General features: G+C 48.6%; 1 protein-coding gene across 1 annotated transcript in view; it reads left to right on the top strand.

The window, feature by feature from the left end:
* Ddr (discoidin domain-containing receptor 2) overlaps nt 1–21,168 on the top strand; it is a 320,014-nt gene that overhangs the window by 260,143 nt on the left and 38,703 nt on the right. Inside the window, exons 12-13 of the mRNA XM_019843972.2 lie at nt 16,480–16,603; nt 19,327–19,481. Of these exons, the coding sequence (XP_019699531.1) occupies nt 16,480–16,603; nt 19,327–19,481 (279 nt within the window). The remainder of the gene's footprint in view (nt 1–16,479; nt 16,604–19,326; nt 19,482–21,168) is intronic.

The raw sequence follows: 21,168 nt of genomic DNA, 5'->3' as shown, positions 1-21,168 counted from the left end.
CTCTGGATCTAATAAACCGAACAGACGCATCTGTTTGCTCTAAGCTTCCAGGTCACTCTACGGCGCTTTTGAGCAATCGCGCGAAATAGCTTGCACCTGCCTGCCTATTACGCGCGCTCGCGCTCGCAAGCAGAGAGGCAGAGGGCGAGGGAAGATTTGGAGGGGGGGGGCTGGGGGAGGAGAAAGGAAAATGCGGCGATCAAATATTCTCTTCGAGACGGCGGCCCGACAGCGTGAAACGAAATCGCGCGCTGCAACGATTAAGAGGCACGGGCGGCGGGTGGGGGGGGGGGGGGTGTGGACGCGCTCCCGAGATTGTTCGTGACGCGCGATTAACAAGCAGTCTGCGCGAATTAATCTCGTATGCGTATTTATACGGAGAGGAGGCCGGCCGCGCGCGCGGCGGGAACGAATGCCGTGACGGCAATTAGCGCGATTAAACGGCTCGATTGTGCTAACGCGCGAATTTTACACGCGCGTTGGAATTGCAACCCCGCTCCCCCTCGCCCCTGCCCCCGTCGGCTCGTTCACGGCCCAACTGCCGCGTGAGAAACGCGCGGAAAAACGAGCGGCGGAAAAAATGAGCGAAAGGAGAAATATCTTCGCTCGTGCGTGCGAGCGAGAGGAGTGCACAGGCGACGATATTTTCCGCCGAACGTTTCTCGTCGCGCATTCCGTCGTCGACGTCGACGTCGACGTAGTCGTTGTAACGTTCTCCCGCGGCTGAAAACGCTTCCCGGCGAGAAAGAAAAGAGAGACGTTTTGGCCTCGCACCTCGTCCTAACGCGGACGAGCGTCTAACTTTGTCGTAAATTCCGCTCCGACTCCTGTCCTACGAAACAACGGGAATTATTAACGTCGCGCGTTTACCTCTCCCCCCCCCCCTCTCGCTTCTCTCCTTTGCCGTCGTTCGCGCATCCTCTTTCTCGCGCATTCTACCACACTGTTGCCCGGAGTACAGTTTCGCGCGACTTTCCACGATGCACGGTTTATAACGGACGAACACGTCTCTCTCGCGAGCTCTCACTTACTCCCCCCTCCCCCCTCTTCTCTAACTCTGTTTCTCTCCTCGTGTACTCGTGCGCGCCGTTGACTCACTGCCGAAAACGGGCTCGTCCCGCGCGAGAAAAATATCTGTCAGCGGTGAGGCCGGCTGCGCCGGAAAGGGCTGCGAAGAGACGCCGGAAAGTCGACAGACGCGGGGAAAAGCGCGTTTTGCTCGATTATCATCCCGCTGCGGTCTAAACGCGAGCTCGAAGCGGCGATTCGCGCGACGGCGCCGGGCACGGACGTGCGAGGTTAACGAGGCAAGGAGCGAAGAGCGGTCTGTCGTTCGCGACAGACGGGAAAGCGCGGTCGAGGAGTAGAACGTTGGGTGGAGAATCGTTAGAGACGGGGGAATCGAGCGTGTTACGCAAAAAGTTGATACTTGACCGACTGAAGAGCGAGGGGGCGGTCGATGCGGACGCGGAGAAAAGAAACGACGAAATGAAGGAAGGAAGGAAGGAAGGGAAAAGGGGGGATGAGGTCTGGAAACTTGGCGTGTGTTTACCAAGCCACTATTGTTCTAACCGGATTAATAGCGAAGTGAAGTTCGTCCGTTCCGTAGAAATGGACAGTTCTCCCTCCCCCTTCTCTCTTTCTCCTTCCCTCCCCCTGCAGTTCGCCCGTGCTTTTTCGCAGGATATAGCGGAAGACAGTAATTAACGACTTGCTGAACGATGAGAAATAATGAGTGCCAGACAGTTGAGCTTGCACCCCCTCTCCCACCCCCTCTCGCAGCCGCTCTCTCTCTCTTTCTCTCTCTCTCTCTCTCTCTCTCTCTCTCTATCTCTCGCACGTAGCTCTTCTCTAGCTTGGCTGTTTGCACGGCACCGGGTCGACCAGAGAAACGTACGGCGCACGACAGTCGACGATTAATAACGACATTAACAACCAATCGAAACAAATTGAAGACTCGGCGCGTGAGCGCTCCGACGATATTAGCTATCGGGGACTAATTAGTCGCTCGAAATACTTCACGGGGGTGTTCGTTATTAACGGTGACAAATGAAGCGAGAGCACGAGCGTCCTGCGAGTCGAGGAACTACTGGCGCGCGAATCGTGTTTTTATCAGCGCAAGATCACGCCCTGAGACGAGTCGATTATTAATTATTCATGACACGTGCGATTTGATACTTCATATAAACGGCTATTCCTTACTCTACCCAAATTGACGATGTCGTTCCACATTCGTTGTTCTCTTCCCTCTTCGTTTCTCACCAAGCACTTCGCGGTGCTTTATTTCCGAAGATCAGCGGAAATGCTGCATTTACGAAAATCAGCGAGATCTTTTATTCCCGAACATTACCGAAGTTACGCATCGCGTATAACGTCCACCGATCCAGCGAGCCGCCCAAATGCAACCGATGTAGGATAAGAGAGAATTCAGGATAGATGGACATAGTTTATTTAATTGGAAATAACACATCTGTATCATTACGATAAATAATCAACAACATATTAACACACTCACTAGAGGATAATGTTTAAGGTACAGAAGAATTTTTGTGAAAAAAAATTCATGGAACGCCAATAATAACGAAATATTAAAAATATTCTATAAGGGATAGATAGTCAGGCGCGTGTGTGTGTGTGTGTGTGTGTATGTGTGTGTTCAGGTTAGATGGTCATATGTGAAGGGATAGTTGGGCATGCCTATAATAATGTAGAAATTTGTTCATCTTTATTTATTTTTTTAGTATCTTCCAGCCTTTTTATTAATTATTAATCCTTTTATAAATTAATAAAATTATCCTAAAGATCCTTTTAATAATTAATAAAATAAAACTGTTCGCTGTCTGGCGAAGCGAACTAGAGGACCGCTCAGCTATGAGCGCAGAGTTCCACAAACAAAAGAAGACACCGCCGTGAGTTTCGCGGGATCGTTCCCTTTTATTTCCTCCTCTTAGTAGATCCTCGTCGAAATGCTAGGAGGACGATTCTTGCTGATCGGAGTGCGAGCACCAACCGAACCCGCGATCCAATTTTTATTACAAAAAAAATACAAAAATAAACTTTGAAAATGCGGACGACCCTCAAATTCGCACGTGGCACGTTCGGTCGTCGAATAATTGACTTGAGACCGCAACCGTGTTTCCGTAAGCGGAGGGTCGACCTGAGCGATCGATCGAACAGTTGAATAGAAAAAACGGCGCGGAGCGAAGCGGAATTGAAAAATCTCCAACCGGTCTCGCGCGAATTTTTGGTCTGATCGGGGTGAGGAGCGGAATCTTGCTCGTCACCTCGATCTTACAATGATTATTTGTTTTTCTTTGTTGCTTGGCTCGAAGACGGGACGTTAGCAGCTTGTTTGAAGCGTGATTAGGCCATTAGAGATCACATGCTAACAAACAGTGACGATAACAACGGTGTTTGTCTCGTAGCCGAACAAAGTCCGATCACGCGGAAGTCACGCGCAATGTGTCGTCGTTTCGATGGTCCTCGAGTCCACCGAAACAATAAGCCGCGATGAGACGACGAATCGCGAACAAAAACATTTCCACAAGTTTCTTATAGAAAAGGTTGAAAAATTACAACATAAAAAAAGACCTTATGGGAAACATTGTTTATTAAAGAGAGAAAAGAGAAAGAAATCTATTCGGCATCTTTAAACGAAACAAGAAGCTGTTTAAAATGTACTGAAGTTTTTAACGTTAGGTATCCAGGGAAAAATGATAGTCGAATAGATCGGATCGACGTCTTTTATACGTCTGAAGCATCTAGAAAACGATAATCCGATGTCCATTGCTTGCTATTTCTCGCTGAATAAGCTGCCCATCTAGCCGTGATAAAAATGAACCATCTATCCCGCTTGGAAAGTTCGCGTAAAGATACGTACACCGCGTGAAACGTAGTCTCGGTGATGAATTTTGAAATTAAGTACGCAAATACGATGTTTCTTTTAGTCGTTTAAGCCCAGGTCTAATGTTGTAACTCAAAATAAACCGTATTCGCAAGCTATTTTTCCGACGTTTTGGAGGTTAACAAAAAACATAAGACATTTATCTCCTCACAATAACAGTATTTTTATGCATCAGGAAGAGGCATTTACTCGTGGCACATCCAACTCACAACTGACCGGATTAGTGCTGACGCCTAGCATATATTAACAAAATTATAGCGATTGACCATCCATCTCTTATGTTCATCTATCCCGGACTTACCCTGTATATATAATCTCCGACGTAGGGAAAGACGTAAGCGCGCTTATAATGTTCCCCGTCTCGAGGTCCCGGAGGCTGCTGGAGGCTCCAGCAGACGCGCGCGGAGTCTCCCAGCCGACTTTACCGTGCATCATTCAAGATATTCTTCGACAACCCAATATCGTCCCCGGCTAAGTTTTTACCAGCCATTAAGCAGGAGGAAGAGGGAGACGAGCGGACGCGCACGCGCGCCCGGATAGTCGAGCTGACTCCACTTAATTAAAAGAGCCGCCGGGATGGTCGTATTGCGACGTCGTCGTCGTCGTCGTCGTCGTCGTCGTCGTCGTCCGTCGTCGTCGTCGTCGTCGTCGTCGTCGTCGTCCGTCGTCGTCGTCGTCGCCCTCGCCCTTGTCGTCTTCGTCGGGAAGACGTGCGTTATCTTCGTCGTTCGCCCGCCGCTAAGCGGCGTCATACACACCCCGAGAGAACGCTCTCCCACCTCCTGCTCTACCACTTCTTCGTCTTCTTCTCGCCGGCCGAGATCTCCTCTACCTCCCTGGCTTCGCGTTCCTGGCATTAACCACCTGCTACTTGTCCCGTCTTGAAGTTGCGCCAGCGAGCGAGCCAGCCGGTCGCCCCCGTCCCGGCGGAATGACCCTATTGCCCTTCGTGCAACCTGCGACCCTTGTCGTCTCGGCGAGGCACGACCGAGGAAGAGAGAGAGAGAGAGAGAGAGAGAGAGAAGGAGAAGCCAGGTATAGGAAAAGCTGCTGTCAATTTATCGAGCAATCCGGGAGCCTCGCGAAGCAGCAAGAGGAGCAACTACGTCCTCGGCACTTCCGCCTCGCCTCCCCCGCCCGTCCGACGATTCCGCTTGAGCACCTGACCCGCAACGCGCCGAAATTCGCGTCGATTCGACACAGAGCTGGCCGCTTAATCGTGCGAAATACGTCGAGCTTTTCCTTCCGGACTATGTCCTCCTCTCTCTCTCTCCCTCTCTCTCTCTCGCTCTCTCTCTCTCTCTCTCTCTCTCTCTCCCTCTCTCCCTCTCTCTTCCCCTCGTCATTAATCAAATAGTCGGCAATTTATTATAGCGTAATTACTCGTTGCATCCCTTTAGTTAAATACTGCATTATCGTCTACGCCGACGTTCAATTAATTAATCTTTCTATGACTGCACGCTACAACTTATTAATCATCACCGGGGGCGAACGCGGCTTCTCGCGATCGATCGCGGCCGCCACGCCAGGCATTTCGCGCCCGGGTGTGTCATTTTTCACGCGCGCACCTATCCGTCGGTACCGGGCCCGCATTGCTGACGCTCCGTCCTCGCGAAACCCGCCGCCGTGCTTCTTTCCTTTCCTGCCGAATCTTCGTGTAATCCAAAGGGAAGGACTTTTACAAGCAGCGCGATGCACCGCCAACTCGAATCAGCGCATATCGCGAAACCGATACGTAACATTTCGTTTAAGCTCCAAAGGAAATACGGTTGATATCTCGTTAAAACTGAAAAAGATACACTAGCGACTAGTCTCATAATATTTTATTCATTAAAATATTGTCCTTTAGATAAACGAATTATCGAGGTTTATTAACTTTCTACGACGCACCTTCTAAAGATACGGTATTACACGTTTGCTATAAAAGATTTCTGAAATGAAGTCAACATTCGCATAGATTATAGAAAAAAAAAATAATAAAAACGGGAGGAGGAAAAAACGATAAAAATTACAAGGTGAGAGCAAAGATGTAAAACGTGGGATGTTGAAGAAATAGAGACATTTAAAATAAAAAACGTTATAATAATACATCAGAGGAAGATGCTAATATAACCTACTCCGTTAGATAAAGTGGAGAGAAGGAAAAAGATGGAGAGAAGGAAGCGGCGACAATTGCACAAACCGAAGAAAGACAAGTTTTCGTGAACAGAAGAATTGACATTTCCGGTTTTCAGCGGCTCAAAAAGCGAAAGACGTCGCTTCGCGTTTCCGGTGCGCAATGTGTTAATCGAGTGTCGCGCGGAGGAAGTTTCACGTAAAACTTTGTTCAGCGAATGATATCATGTACACACACACACACACACACACACACCCTCCGCGATCGATCATTCTTGGATCTTGCTCGAACGGATTATGACGCAGTCGCCAGTCGCTTTTTTTCGTTTCCGGCCCGCACGCGCCGGTTGGCTCTCCATCGGTCCGCTTTAAAACGTGCGCGCGCGCGGCCGGGATAGTATATCGCTTAAAGCTCCGCAAAGTGTTGCGCTCTTTTTTCCTCTGCTTTTCATCCGGGAATTTACGATGCAGCGAATTCTTGCTCCAGATTTCGCGTTGCGTGGGGATTATTCAATTTACGTAAGCGACCCGTCCGCGTGCGCGCTCGCGCGTTGCCGCGACTCGTGCTGCTTACAGCGAATCAGCGAGCGGATTTATATCGAATCATTGTGTCGCGCGCATCCGCGCGATTACCGCGCGGTGTAACGTTCGCGCCATTGTCGCGAGGGACCGGCGTATTACGCGCCTCGCGTTTTCGCGCGTCGCTTCATTCAGTATCGTCGAGTTTATCATTATCGGGCGGCTCCCGATTGCAAATATGGATCCCGTGCGTGCACGAGAACGGAAGACAGGGAAAGAGAGAGAAAGAGAGAGAGAGAGAGAGAGAGAGAGAGAGAGAAAGGGGCAGAGAGAGAAAGATGAGTTCGTACGCATCCTGGGATATCCTCTCGAGCTTAACATTAGCGTGTTGGATTGACAAAAGGAGATTGCACACGCGCAAGTAATCACAAAAGTAAACCTCGCATGATAATAATGTAAATGAGAGAGAAGAAAAATGCTTCATGTATGCCAGATTATAATAGGAAAAGTTTCTTAAAATTAACAATCGCCCGAGCAAAGAGTAAAAAGCACGGACCAGATTCAATCTGTACCAATAATACGCGCAACTAATTACAAAAGTAAATCTCGCACGGTAATAGTATGAATGAGAGAAGAAAAGGAATGCTGCATTGTATGCTAGATTAATATGAAAAGTTTCTTTAAGATTAAAATAACAATCGCGCAAGCACAGAGTAAAAACAAAACTAGATTCAATGTACACGTCAAAGGTCGACCGACTTAAATGATCTTCTGAGCTGTTCAGCACGACAAATAGCTGTCGCTATTTTAATAGAAGCCCTACAGCATCGCGAATAATTATATCCTCTCTGAAAACAAACAAAAATGGAGATCTATGTGCGTGGAAAGTGTAACAGAGAAGGCGACCGATAAGACTCTCTCCTCAAATCAACTTTCGGCCACCTCAGCTGAGAAAAGATAGGCGTAATATGATCATCACGTCTGATCCCATAAATAAATTTAACGCGAGAGTTCATTGCCCTCCGGAGACGAAGGTTCAAAATTCCGTTCAGTTATGTCTCTGAAAACAGTACACAACGACAATCAAAAGAGGGCAGCGACGATGCCGAAAGCCAAGAGCGACAAACACTGACACGCGCGATTGGCACGTTTTACCCATGAAACATTATTCATCGTAATTATTCCAAGGTATTCAGCTGATTCTCAAAAAGAAACGCTGATCCCAGATATCCTGACAAAGGGGAGAGATTGGGGGAGTGCGCCCCATCTTGCAAAAGCGGAGCGCGCGAAAGCGATTACCGCGCCCCGGGCCGCAAGTTTCCGCGACGATACGAGGGACGGCGCGCACGGTGCGAAAACAGATTATTTTAATTTAAAGCAATAAACTCGCGCGCTGTAACCCCGCGCATTGTGCGCGGTTAGATAGTCCCGCGGGATTACCCGTTGTTAAATCCTTTGAGAAAGATCGGGGCCGCTTAAACGCGGACACATCGCCTTGATCGAGGCCTGAGCGGGCGGAGGACACGAGAAGAAGAGCGAGACAGAAACAGAGGGAAGAAGTCTCTCGTTCACGCTAAGAAGAGACGATATCGGCATGTCATCGTCGTTATCGTCGTCGTCGTCATCTGAGGAAGGATTTCTCGCAAGGCTGGTTTCGCGCGGCGGAGGCACGCTCGGTGAAAGAAAACGCGGAAAATATTCTGCGTGAGCGCTCTAATTATAATACCCGCGCGACTGACCGACTGAGCGCACTCGGACGGAAAGAAGACGGCGAATCGCGTTAATTGAAAGTAGGTCAGTACCGTGAAAAATTAATAAAAAAAGAGATGCGATAGGGAGGGAGGACGGGAGGGAGAGGAAAAGGGCAGAGAAGGGAAAACGCTGGAACAAGTGAAACGGCCGAGAGAGAGAGAGAGAGAGAGAGAGAGAGAGAGAGAGAGAGAGAGAGAGAGAGAGAGGGAAAGAGAAAGACAGAAGGAAGAGTCGGGAAATGTGCAAAAGCCGGGCGACGACGACGACGACGACGACGACGACAGTGGCAGTGGCGGCGGGTCGCACAGCTTTTCCCGGAAAAGAGGCGAAGATGTACTCATGGTAATGAAAATGGCAAAAAGCACTCCGTCGCTAATTAATGGAGGATCGTTTTGTGCCCGGAATCTTCTCGCCGAGGCACTTCTGGGATTTCGTCGAGTGACCCCCGTCGCTCGCGCGATTTCGATTCCCGTTTCCGGCTCCTTCCTCATCCTCCTCCTCCTCCCCTCCTCTGCTTTCTCGCTCCCTCTCATCTCACATCGTTATTCTGGCTCCTATCGTTCCGCGTAGCTCCGATGGCCGCGTTAACGGGTTTAACAGTTTTCTATTAGGAGCTCGCGCAAAAGTTCGGCGGGTCGCGTTGGATTTCATTGGCTCGCGAGGCGGCTCGTTTTGCGGGCACGCAGGGATGTGGCGGAGGGTGCGAACAATCGGCTGAAAGGCAGCGAAAAGTGGTGGCTAACGACGATGGATACTTTGATCAAAAGTGGACACTGTGCTGTTCCGCTTTGTTAATGATAAACGAAATATCGGTATCGTTGAAAAACCGAGCAACTTTTGCTCAAGCCGAAACTTTTTCTAAAATAAATTTGCCGCTCCGGATGGTTAAAAGTGAACACTGTGTAACAGAGAGATGAGAGAAAGAGGGAGAATACTATGCAGCGGAAGCTAGTCGTAAAGAGAAGCTTTTTGCGCGATTAACATATAAATTAGAGAGCAGATTGTTTTTCAAGAGTAAAAATAAATTAATTGGATATTGGTTTTCCCATACAATAAGTATTTAATATGCGACAAATTTCATAAAGCAAATGCATCGATGACCCGACCCCGCCTGCTTTACATCATGAATTTTTAATAAAGCCGACATACTGAATTTATGTCTCATACTTCATTTAGCTAAAAAATTGTTTCGCTCGTTGCTATCATTCAGAACGGCGTAATTCATCTTATTGTGAATGGTGCGCATTGTTTTCTCCTGAGGATATCGATAAGGGTGAAAAATTTGCGTTGCTTCACATTAACGAACGCAGTAATTAATTATCGTGCCGAAAATATAAATTCACGAAAATAAGCGCGATCGGAAATATCGCGGGTGAAACTCTAGCGTTTAGAAAAATATTTTTACCCCATATTGAAACTGCGATTATCTCTGCTTGAAGAAACCCCAGCGGCGAAAACGTCCGCCGTAAATAGGAACGTGTCTGAGAGAGGCATTGGAAAATTTAAACTTAAATAAAATCAAGGATCATACGGTGCGCGAATAAACACGAGATGAGCGCCGCGCGAATTAGTTCACGCTTGTCGCGCGCCGAGTGGCAATTTTAGCGCTTCGTCTCCGATGCGTTTCGCATTTTTCCCGGCACAATCGAATCCTTAATCGCGCGTGCAGTGACAACAAAGAGCAGCCACGGCGGCGGGAGGAGAACTCTCGCCTCGCGGCGAAATCGGATTTCGCGTGTTGGCGAAGGAGCGAATCGACACTAACCGGTGCACATAAATTATCAATAATCCACTCGATTTAAACGCACCTTTAATTCAGCAACCTCGTTAAGAGATTACTCGACGGCTATCGTTTGCCGATCTCGTAATCGCGGTTCAGCTCGATACGCGATTAGTATGCGGGTAAACACGCAATATCTCTGAACAAATACGCCGCTTCGATAAATCCCGCGGAACGTGCGCACGTAAGCCCTCTCTCTCTCTCTCTCTCTCTCTCTCTCTCTCTCTCTCTCTGTCTCTCTTTCACTCTCCCTCCTCACTCTCCGCCTATCTCTGATTCTGTCTTCCTCTCTCTCTCTCTCGCTCTTTCGCTGTCTGCCCATAGAGAGCCGGTAATTTATTTCGTGCGACGATATTCCGCACGGAATACCAAACTTATACTTAAGAGAAAAGATACCGCGAGAGAGAAAATGAGAAAGAGAGAGGGAGAAAGCGACGTCTCCCTCGCGGCGTCAGACAACGCGACTGATGCGTTGATAAAAGCATTCCCCGACCAATCGAACGTGTCCGGATTTGCGGAGAAGAGTCCCACACGGATACGCGAACGCCGACCTTGTGGGGTCCTTTTGTAGTTACGGTCGCGATTGATATGTCATACGTGGGAGGAAAAGCTACTGGATTATTTCGCGTGGCGCCGCACCGCCGACAATGAAGAGGGATATTCACAGCCCGAGGGTGAGGTCAAGTCCGATGTCGATAGAAATCTCCCTCTCGGGGCAAGCAGCCGCGATCTCTGCAGGCCTCGGTAAGACAGTTGGCCTGTAAACCCGCTTTCTTTTGGACATGTGATAAAGGCTAACATGTCTTAATTGATGCTAAAGCTTGCGATATTTATACCCCTATCTTGAGTAAGAAAATTATCCCGATTGCGCGTTTTTAATTCCAACGATCAGGTTACTTTTAATGAAAAAGAGAAAGACGATAAAAAAGCGGAATCGTTGACCGCCTAGTTTCCGAGAAACCGACATGAAAATACATAATTCCTGGTATCGTTTGAGGTATATGACTGTTAATTTGTTAGCAGTTTGGTAATATCGCATAGGCTATATTTTTCACATTGCAACCTCTTGATTACACATTCTTTTTTAAAGACAGCGTAGTTAAAAATCTGACGTAATGAAAGTACGAGAGATATGGAAAAACGCGGTGAAACCTGACACCGCGATCGATTCTCCAGTTGTATGTATGTAATATCTGTCGCTGTATATTTATAAACATATGCCCTATCAACCAGGATTGTTATACGTTCAAGCGCGATTTGATTTTTATAAGTTTTTACATATCATGCGAGTTAGATTGATATTCTTTCATCGTTCATTCGTTTGTAACGTCACAAAGCTGTACATCATATTTATAGACATTTAACACAGACTAGTCGATCCTCTTCATACTGCACTAACCATCATATTTCTAACAATATTGATATACGGACCAAGCAGCTCAAGGTTTGTCGGCGGAACGCGACGGATAATTTTCAGCGAACCGGTGAGAAAGAAATCGGCCTCTCGGTCTGCTCGGTCTTTGAAAATGTCACACTGCGACGAACCGGACAAATCTTACTCGTATTTTCCACAAACCTGTCTAATTGCGAGACGATACATCGAGACGAGAGAGAGAGAGAGAGAGAGAAAAAAAACTTCCCAAAGGAGAAAACACATAACGAGGCGATACCGAGTCGATATCGAGTTGGTCTATTTTTACAGCGTTATTTTCCGTCGTTAAAAATAAGCGAGTTATTTCAGATCGCTCTAGATATCGCGCGCTCTTCCGCTTAATGATGCTTTCGTAACTTCATGTATTAATAAATTCTCACGAGTCATCTCTCCGTCATCCCTTCCGCTCGGCCGACCACTGTGTATTTCTCCGCGGAGCGACAGCGAGAGGAGCCGGGGAAGGGGAAGGCGAGAGATTTCACGCTAGACCGACGACACGAGGACGAACTTTCAGTTATCTCACAGCGATAAAAGTCGAAAGTCGCGCGCGCGTGCGTGCGTCGCGGGCGGCGCGGCCGCCAGTCGTCGCGAGTAGCCGTCGTCGTCGAGAGCCGGCTAATCGAACGACTTCGAACGATTCCACGTCGCTCGCCGTCGCATTAACGACGGGAGAACCCGGAAACTTTGGTCCTGACCTCCTCTTCGCCCCATCACTGTCGCTTCCGCTTTCTCGGCGGGGATCGCGTCGTTACACCCGAGAGGCTCGCGGACTATTCTCGCGGCGATAAGCAAGGTCGTTCCGCACAAACTGGATGCCATCCCGCCGCGGAGGCAATAGTAATACTTCCAGCAAACCGCCGGCCGTCGCGCGGCCGACGACCGGGATCGTTTCGGTGTCCGATCAGCAGGCGTACGAGCCGTCGACGACGTCGACGTGGTCGTCGCGCCGAATGCCCTGCCGTAAGGGCGCAGGAAGTCGCGACGGGACTTTAGATAGTCCTAATGGAGAAAGAGACGTTACACGCGCGCGGGGACGTCTGCCTCGCGTTATTAAGGGGGTGCGATGAAAAAGAAAGGGAGGAGGAGAGAGACCCAGAAACAGCTTGGTGGGCTCGCGACCGCGAGGTATACACTTGCGGCTGCTGCATGCGCGCGTATGCGAGACATCCTGGAGAAGGGATGCCGAAAAGGGGTGCCGAAAAGGGGGTGATGGCGGCGGCGGTGACGGCGGCGACGGCGAAGATTCGCGTAGAATCCTGATGGCTAAGTGGTTATCTTATCTTAACGGCCGTGCCGCAGCATCTCGCCAGTCTGCCATCCTCTAACGCTCCCTAAACGGAAATTAACACCCGTCCTACGCCCTCGCGACCCCCTACACGATCCGCCTCTTCCCCGTTCCGCTGCGAACAGTCAACCCTGAGCGCCCCTGCGGCAACGCAAAAATCAATGGATATTATATCGCGCGACTCCGCCTGGTGGAGAGGGCGCATTTCGTCGCGTTTCTCCTACACGTGTGTTCTCAACCCCCTCCACCACCGCCACCTTCTCTTCTACGATCACCCGCGAGCTTCCTTATCGCTGAATGTCGCGACGAAGCGGAGCCGCGATACGAGCAACAACCTCGCGCCCCGCGATATCTGGAAAAGAAATAGGGGACGACAGAGGAAGGGAGGGAGAAAAATCCGGCGGCCGGATTGTTTGTTATAATAAAATTCTTAATTTCCTGTAAGGGTGGCGCGAGAGAGAGAGAGAGAGAGAGAGAGAAGGAAGCAAAGAGAGAAAAAGAGAAAGGGGGGGGGCAATGATGGCATGTCGAGCACGATCGCTTGGCCGGCCGGACGACGGCCTCGCGCACGGCCTCGTGAAAAGCTCCGAGATAAAGGCGTCGAGAGGAAGTGACGCGAGATAAGGGCTTTACGGGCGGGGTACCGGCTGTGGTTTTACGTCCGCGTCTCAGACGGCGGCCGCGCCGCCATGACGAATCCCGCTAATGGAGAAACGCAAATGCTACGGCCGTCGCGAACGGCGTTTCGTAGAGCAACGACGGCGACGACGTCATCGTCGAGCACGACGACGACGGCGAGGACGACGCCGGTAATACCGGGCTGTGTTTCGGCGACGGTGCTAGCTAGTTCTCTGTCTCTTTCTTTGCCCCTCTCTCTCTCTCTCTCTCTCTCTTGGCTCGAGGTATTCGGGAAATTCGAGGCGGTGCAGTTTTCAGCAGGGCGCTCTCGGCGCCTCTTTAACCGCGTTGCGTCGCGAGGTCAAAAAGCCGAATTCCCGGCCGTGAAAGCGGCGTGATATATTGGCCGGGACGCGCTGAGATCTTGTTCCTATCCGCCGGTTTTCTTGCTGCAGCGCGAGCATGCTATTTACGTTCCCGAGATGAGTCTAATATATCGCGCGTGAACGCCTGGGCGCGCGCGCCCCCCTCTCTCCGAGAGAAAACACATCGATAATTGCGCCTATAGCGGCCGAGTATCGCGTGGTATCGGCGTGAACGCTTTGCGATGGAACGAGCCAAATGCATTTTCGCGAACCGAGTGTGAGCACGTGGTTAATTACACAGCCCTACAAAAAAAAAAAAGTGGTCGGTGCCTAAAAGCGGACAAGTATATTCTTATGTATTTTGATCCGCTGAATCCGAATCCGAGGTCAGAATTGGACAATTGCTAGCTTTATCGTCCCTAACCTCAAGAAACTGATCGTAACTTCACTTAACAAAATTCAGCTGTATGTGATTGAATTCAGCTTAAAAAATGCTACAATTCTTGTCATTACAAAAATTTTTAATTTGCAAAAATAAAGATAGTAGGAGGGGGATATAAAAAAATATAATATTTTTGAGAAATCTAACTATACATTTGTAAGGAGCATCAAAAACCATACAACTTTTATCTGAAATATCTTTTTGTGTCTTTTATAATTTTTGAAATACACTCTCTGAAAACCAGGTATATCAATATACCTTGCAAGGATGATTTTAAATAATCTAAATATGAAATTGGGCACGTATAAAAAAATACGTGTCTCTTATTTTTTTGTTTGGGGTTTGCTTATTTTAGGCACCGACCACTCTTTTTTTGTGGAACTGTGTTATGAATCTGACTTGAGTCGGATTCGACAAGTTTAATCTCGATGACTTCGTAACGACAAAACTCTTCGATGAGGTAACGAGGAGAGTAACGCTTTTACTCTTTATTATCGCCGAAAAAAATGTAATTGCTTTACCGATATTAATGAGAAGAAAAAGAAAAACATCGTTACGAAATGGTTGCTCGAAGCAAGGTAACTCCTAACGTTGCTTCAACAATTCGAGCGTTAGTTTCGACAATATCGACACTGAACCGACAAGATTTCCTCCAATCGTGTCGCCGTTGACGATTTCTCCGCACAGAGAAAATATTGCGGTAAAAATGACGAGGCAACTTTTGCGATCTTTAATCACACAAAAACGTGTCCGAGAAGCTTTATTTAAAAATGTCACGTGTGCGTTCAACTTTCTGCCGCACAATATTGCAGTCGAGTGTTTGTTTGCTTTGTCGCTTGATATTCCTGTAGCAATCTCCATCGATTCAGTGCGGCTTTACAAAAATATAACCCTAACGTAACTTTTGCCGCGGTATCTTCTCCGTGCATCGATGCAACAGGAAATGCGACAGCGTTTCCTCCCGTGCACGCAACAAACACCTTCTTCGCCTCAATCATACGTGCGAAGCACGCACACGTCGTCCAATTTTGTCCTTTTAACCCCCCATCTTCTTCAGCGCTTAAGCGAACGGTGTCCCTCGGTGGGCGCTCGATAAATAACGCATCTATCTATCTGCCTATCTGTCTGTCTCACTCACCAGAATATTCATAGCCGACGAAGCAGGGATGCACAAAGCGCGCCGGTCTCAGGGGGCTGCGCGCGCGTCTGGTTATTGTACGACGCGGCCGGCTGGCCTACTGACTGCTACTACTACTGCCATACTATGTATCGCCGATCGCGTAATTTTATTTTACGGCACTCGGTACGCTGTCGTACAATAAACAGACGATGGGCCGACACGGCCGGGGCGGGACGGGACGTGGTGGGACACGGACTTATTTTTATCATCGACGGCGAGGATAACGTCGGCAAACGACTCCCTCGTCGAGACCCCGTAAACTCGCACCGTAAACAGCCATCTCGGAACGATTCAAATTTCGATATCTCGAGGGCGCGGGATACGTGCGTGCGGAACGGGTAGGGGGAATCCTAAAGAAAAGATTGCCAAAACTCGGCGAAAGAAGTAACGGATATGGTAACGACACGTTATTTCTTGAGCAACGGTAACGGTAACGAGTCTCTTTTTTCGACGGGTAACGGTAACGAGTTACATTCCCAGAGCAAAATCTGTGCAGAGCTCTCTGCGATAGGAGATTGTATCGACTCGATTTTTTCGGAATGCGGGGAAAACAGTCTGACCGGACATCAGCAGGAATTCTATTTTATACAGAGAAAATTATTATACATTGCATTCAAATAAATGTTACTTGCTTCAAGATTTGTTTCCAGATTTGTGTATCGGCAAATCAAACATGAGTTCACCAAGCATATCAACTTTACTCAAAATACATTTTGAATCCTACAAGTTTAATACTTAGAAAAAAAAAAAACGTCAAAAATATTAAATTGAAACAAAAATTCAAGATTGTTTCCTATACAGAGAATATAAATTCCCTGAGCTTTCCTCAGATTCGTGATGAGTACATTTCAAGACTATAATGAAAAAAAAAGAAACAATATTCCTTGAAGATAACCATTGCTGAGAAGAAGGAAAGCGAACTTTTCTCAGCAACAGAATATTTTTCTCTGTATATAATTCGCGAAAAAGAAAAAAGTGAAAGAGAAGCGAGAGTGAAACGAAAAGCGATACATCGCCTTCAACGGTACGATATACGCGTGCATAAATGTCAGCTGCATTAAGGATAACGCTCGATATTTGACCGCAGGTCTCCGTGCAGGAGGACGGCGAGGACAAGGGACCAATTTGCCCCCCGCTTCCGGCGCAGTACCATCCGGCCGCCTACAGCACGACGACGCCGCAGTTGCACAAAACTGTCACGGATTACGCCGGTTAGTAGCGACATTAAAAGAGCGCTCACATGTTCGAATCGCCGTAGATCGGCGCTTGTGGGCGGAATCGCCGGTCGTTAGAGTTTGCTCGCTCGCGAGTACACGCGCAACACCGCGAGGATGTCGACGATCGCCCAACTTGAGACGACCGCCGACGAAGGCCGACTTTCCCTTCGCGACCGTCGAAATGAAATTCTCTGCCACTCGGATTGTCCTCGGACGCTTCTCTTTATCTTTCGATCTGCAAGATCCCGACGATGATGTCGCGCACGTTGCATTTATCCTCATGCTCTGGCAGTTAACTAATGCAACGCGACTCCTTTATGGCGATATACTCGCATCGAGCGCAATATTGATGTGTGAAAATACGTTTGAGATACCGGCTGGAACGCGAAATGTTGCATCAGAGGTAAATCAGATGTAAAGTCGCAAAGAGTCAACTTTTAGACTGCGCGCACCATTGATGCCGTAGCGCGCGCGTATGTTTCGCTTCTCCATTATGTTATTGCATCTTTCCTGCGCTTTTTCACGTATATGCATTTTCCAGCACTGCGAAGTTATTCCGAAAGAATTTGTTGTACGTATCAGTCTCTCTATTCTTTTGTGTTTGACTTAGTGTGTCTCTTCTTCACATTGTATTTTTGCGTGTTGCAACTGGCTCGGTATCTTATTTTGCGAACTATACGCGATTACTGCTTCGACAAAATTTGCTCTCTATATAATAATAATAAAGTAGATTCCCGATTCGATTTTCCTACTTTTTTATCTCCGTATATATTTTTAAAATTTGTATCTTGGTGAGATTATCGCTTGCACTCCCAATGCACACAATTCTCGTTTATGTGCACGTAGAAAATATGATGATGATGAAAATTACCTCATAATTAAAATTACATTTTCTTTTACCGTGTTCTTATCATTAAGCCGTATCGATACTGCGATGCGAATGAATACGGAAACGGCAAACAACAAGAAGAAGCGAAACAAGACGTTCCTACCAATTACAATATTTTACGATAACATTTTCACCCAAATATATAATTTCGGTCATACTTCTGCTTTCTGGTCCGCTGCAACTTTTACTGCCATATCTTCCTCGTGCATTTTCGCCGAGTCTCCGTTTCCGCTTTCTCACGAGTTTTAGCGATAACACGCGAATTAATCTGCTCATTCCCGAAATAGCGCGCGCTCCGGAACATCCTTTCCGCAGGGCCGACCTCGTCGGCCGTGTCTCGCGACGATCGACCCATCGTGAATCAGAGAGATCCCGCGGAATCAATCGACCGGCTCTCAGTCTCCCCTCTCCCTTCTCTCTCCCTCGGATATCAGAAGCCGATCGGCGTCCCGGTTACATCCAATCTCTGCCGAAGACGTTTTCACTTCCGTGCCGTCCGACGCGCGACTCCGATACTCCCGCATCGACACCAGGATAGTTTCGTGTTATCGCCGCGGGAATTCTAACGGTCCGTCCCAGGGCTGACGAGGTCGGGCGCGGAGGCGGGGTGGAGGGAGGGAGGGAGGGAGGGGGGCCAGGAGGGAGAGCGAGGTTTCGAATCTCTGCACCTGGTTTGCACCGCGGCCGCACCGCACGTAGTTGGAATAGTCGGGCGAACTATTCCGCTGCGTCTCCCCGTAGTTGGCACAGCTTGCCGGACACGGCGCGACCGGCGCGGGCGGAGAGGTGGGGGGGAGGGGGGAGAGGGTTTCTACAGAGAAACTGTTTGCCGTGCCGCGACCTTGTTTAATCGAATTAGACGGGGGTCTTTGATTAATTAACTATCGGCAGCGACAGCCCGTCCGCCCACCCACCCCCGTCTAACTACCCCGTTGGACTCTCACGTCCGCCGCGGAGTCTCTTTCCGGTCGCGATATCGCGTCGAACGTCGGACGCAACTGTCGCGCGCGCTCCCGCGAGCCGCGGATGACGGAGAGAACCGGTGCACACGCCTCGATGACAACGTGATATATCGAAACGGATGTGACACGCCCCCCGCTTCCCCCCGGGTTGCGGTCGGGTCGCGAGATCGCCGTTCGCCCGTCGACATGGAGAACAGGAGAACCGAGCGGGCTCTTTTGTTTTAATTGAACGGACTTACGGGGATAGTGACTCGCGCGCGAGGTGTCGCTTGCGAGTACCTAATTGATCGTTGCAGTTGATTGGTCGGTTACTTCTTTACCGTTAGTTTCGACTGTCACGGTTAGGTCGTTAGAGTTGATTGTTACAGTGCGATCGAGCGTTGAAGCGTCCGTCGAGCGGAATTCTCTAAGAGCAACCCGAGCGCCTCGGTCGTAGATTCAGTGGCAATCCTCTTCAGTGGCAATATGAACAATGCGCTTATTAGAAACTTTGGGTTTTAGAAGCTCAAGGAGCTCGAAACTATGATCGCGGCGGAGCACAATTCGATACTGAACGCCGGATTAAGCCAGGATAATGATTATAATCAGTTCAATAGCGATGGAAAGGAATATAAGAACAAAGAAAGGTATATGACCGTAACTCGATAATATCCTAACAATTATAATGATCAACACAACAATTAACTCGACATTCGCTCGCGACTGACAACGTTTTACGTCGGCTCTCGTCGGCTCTCGTCGGCTCGTTTGACAGAAAGAGAGGAAGAAAGAACGAAAAGAAAACCGAAAGAAGACCGGCCGGCGCCGAAATCTCGCGCGCGTTTCTAACTCGCTCGAATTTTCTTCTCGATCCCGCCGCGGGACAGGAGGGATCGGCGAGGTGCAGCCGGTTATTCCGCTCCTGCTCAACTCGGCGATCAATCTCGCCCGGCCAATTCCGGCGGTCCAAGAATACCCGTCTAACCCGCCGCCCATACCACCGCCGCCGGAGAAGTATTACACCAATACGGAGATCTGCAAGGTGAGTCGCGCAAAAATGTACGCTAGACATGCGATCGGCGCGCCGATTAAGCGCCTTGCGCCCCGTACGTGTACTTTGCGCGGAGGACGGTGAGGGACGGAGGGAGGAGAGGAGGTAAGAAAGGGGCAGAAGAAAAGGGGGCATTAATGCCGTGCCGCTGCTACCGCACTCGCGCGAAACTGTGTCAAACGCCGCCTCGTGACCGTCGAATCTCCGTCACGATCGCCCCGCTCGAGGGAGACGGCGACGGCAGCGGCCGGTTTTCGCAAGGTTGCCGCCGTCTCGGGGCTTTATGTAAATCCACCGAGGTTAATTCGAATATTATACCGCTTGGCTTTTTTCAATTTTCCTTCTCTACGGTCTCGTTCCTCCCGCGGCCTGAATCGCCGCCGTGCGTGTACGCATGTGTGGCTTTTGTCGCATGCGACCGTGCAAATGAGCGCGATTGTCGTTGCAGCGGGAGATCGCCAGCCTCGATCGACTGCACTCGATGCTCTGAGAGAAAGATTGAGAAAAAAAGACAGAAAAAGACAATGATCTGAGATACTGTGCCGTGAGAATGGAGTTTTGCGTCGGGATGCATATGTGTGTGTGTGTGTGTGTGTGGTTTCGTTGTGTTCGTCGCGATAACGATCGCTCGCCACGTGAAGTAAATTTTAATAGCACCCTCATGCATACATATACAGGGTAGCCCATAATATACGCTCATTATTTACACAGCTCATTATTTACACAGTTGTTCCTCGTAAGAATTTGAAAATCTTTTCCTCCGGCGGAAATATCAAGGAAAGTCATTATTTATAGTGTCACTTTTCAATTTTTAATGTAACAAATCGTGGAGAAGCGAAGTCTCGGATTAAGATTCTGCTAAAGTGAAGAGGAATCACTTGGAATTGGAGAAAATACTTTCGTTGCTCGTTTGGCTGTCCGAAATTCAACTGGCGAAAAGACCTATTTTTTTTCACTCGCTTATATCTCAATCTCGATATTTTTGCTAAGAAAGCAAGAGGACATTTTCATAAAAATGGCGCTATGTGAATAGTGAGCGCAAATTATAGAGGCGCCCTGTCCGAAAAAAAATTATATATATATATATATATATATATGCATGTGTACATCGCCGCTAACCCCGTTTTCAACAGGGGCCTGTTTATCCAACACACAATATGCACGACGCAAAATACTTCATCCTGTGAATTATGAGGATTAATGACCGAAAAACGAGGAAACAACGGGCGCGCTATCAATCATCACTACCCGCGAAGAAAACGTCTTTCGCGGCCGTACACAGATTATAGAGCGATAATGCGAAGGGCGTGGTTATTGATTACGGACCCGCGTGCATGTGGATTTTCGTTTGATTAGATTGTTAGAACGGCTGCTCGTGCGCCGGTCAGCGATATGAAACCGCAGAAAGGATCGCGTTTTACGCCCTGTAATCATATAACATGTTTGTTCTTTTCGTGTTTAATAAAACGTTTTTATTTACATGCATCTGCAATTCGTGTTTTTCCGAAAATAGAGCTGTACCGGCAAATCAACCCCTTCGATAATATCTTCACTCGCAATGTTCAGATATTAATATTCCGATTTCACGCAGAGTATCCGCGCGAAACGCTGCTAAAAAATTGAAGGGTCCGCGCGAGAGACTCATAAAAGTCTTCAATTCTTTTCTATTAAAAGGTTT

The sequence above is a fragment of the Harpegnathos saltator genome, unplaced genomic scaffold (assembly GCF_003227715.2).
Source record: "Harpegnathos saltator strain DR-91 unplaced genomic scaffold, Hsal_v8.6 scaffold295, whole genome shotgun sequence".
In the NCBI taxonomy this organism is placed as follows: Eukaryota; Metazoa; Arthropoda; class Insecta; order Hymenoptera; family Formicidae; genus Harpegnathos; species Harpegnathos saltator.
Note: the sequence above shows the minus strand (reverse complement) of the source record. Positions and strands in the feature narration are given on the sequence as shown.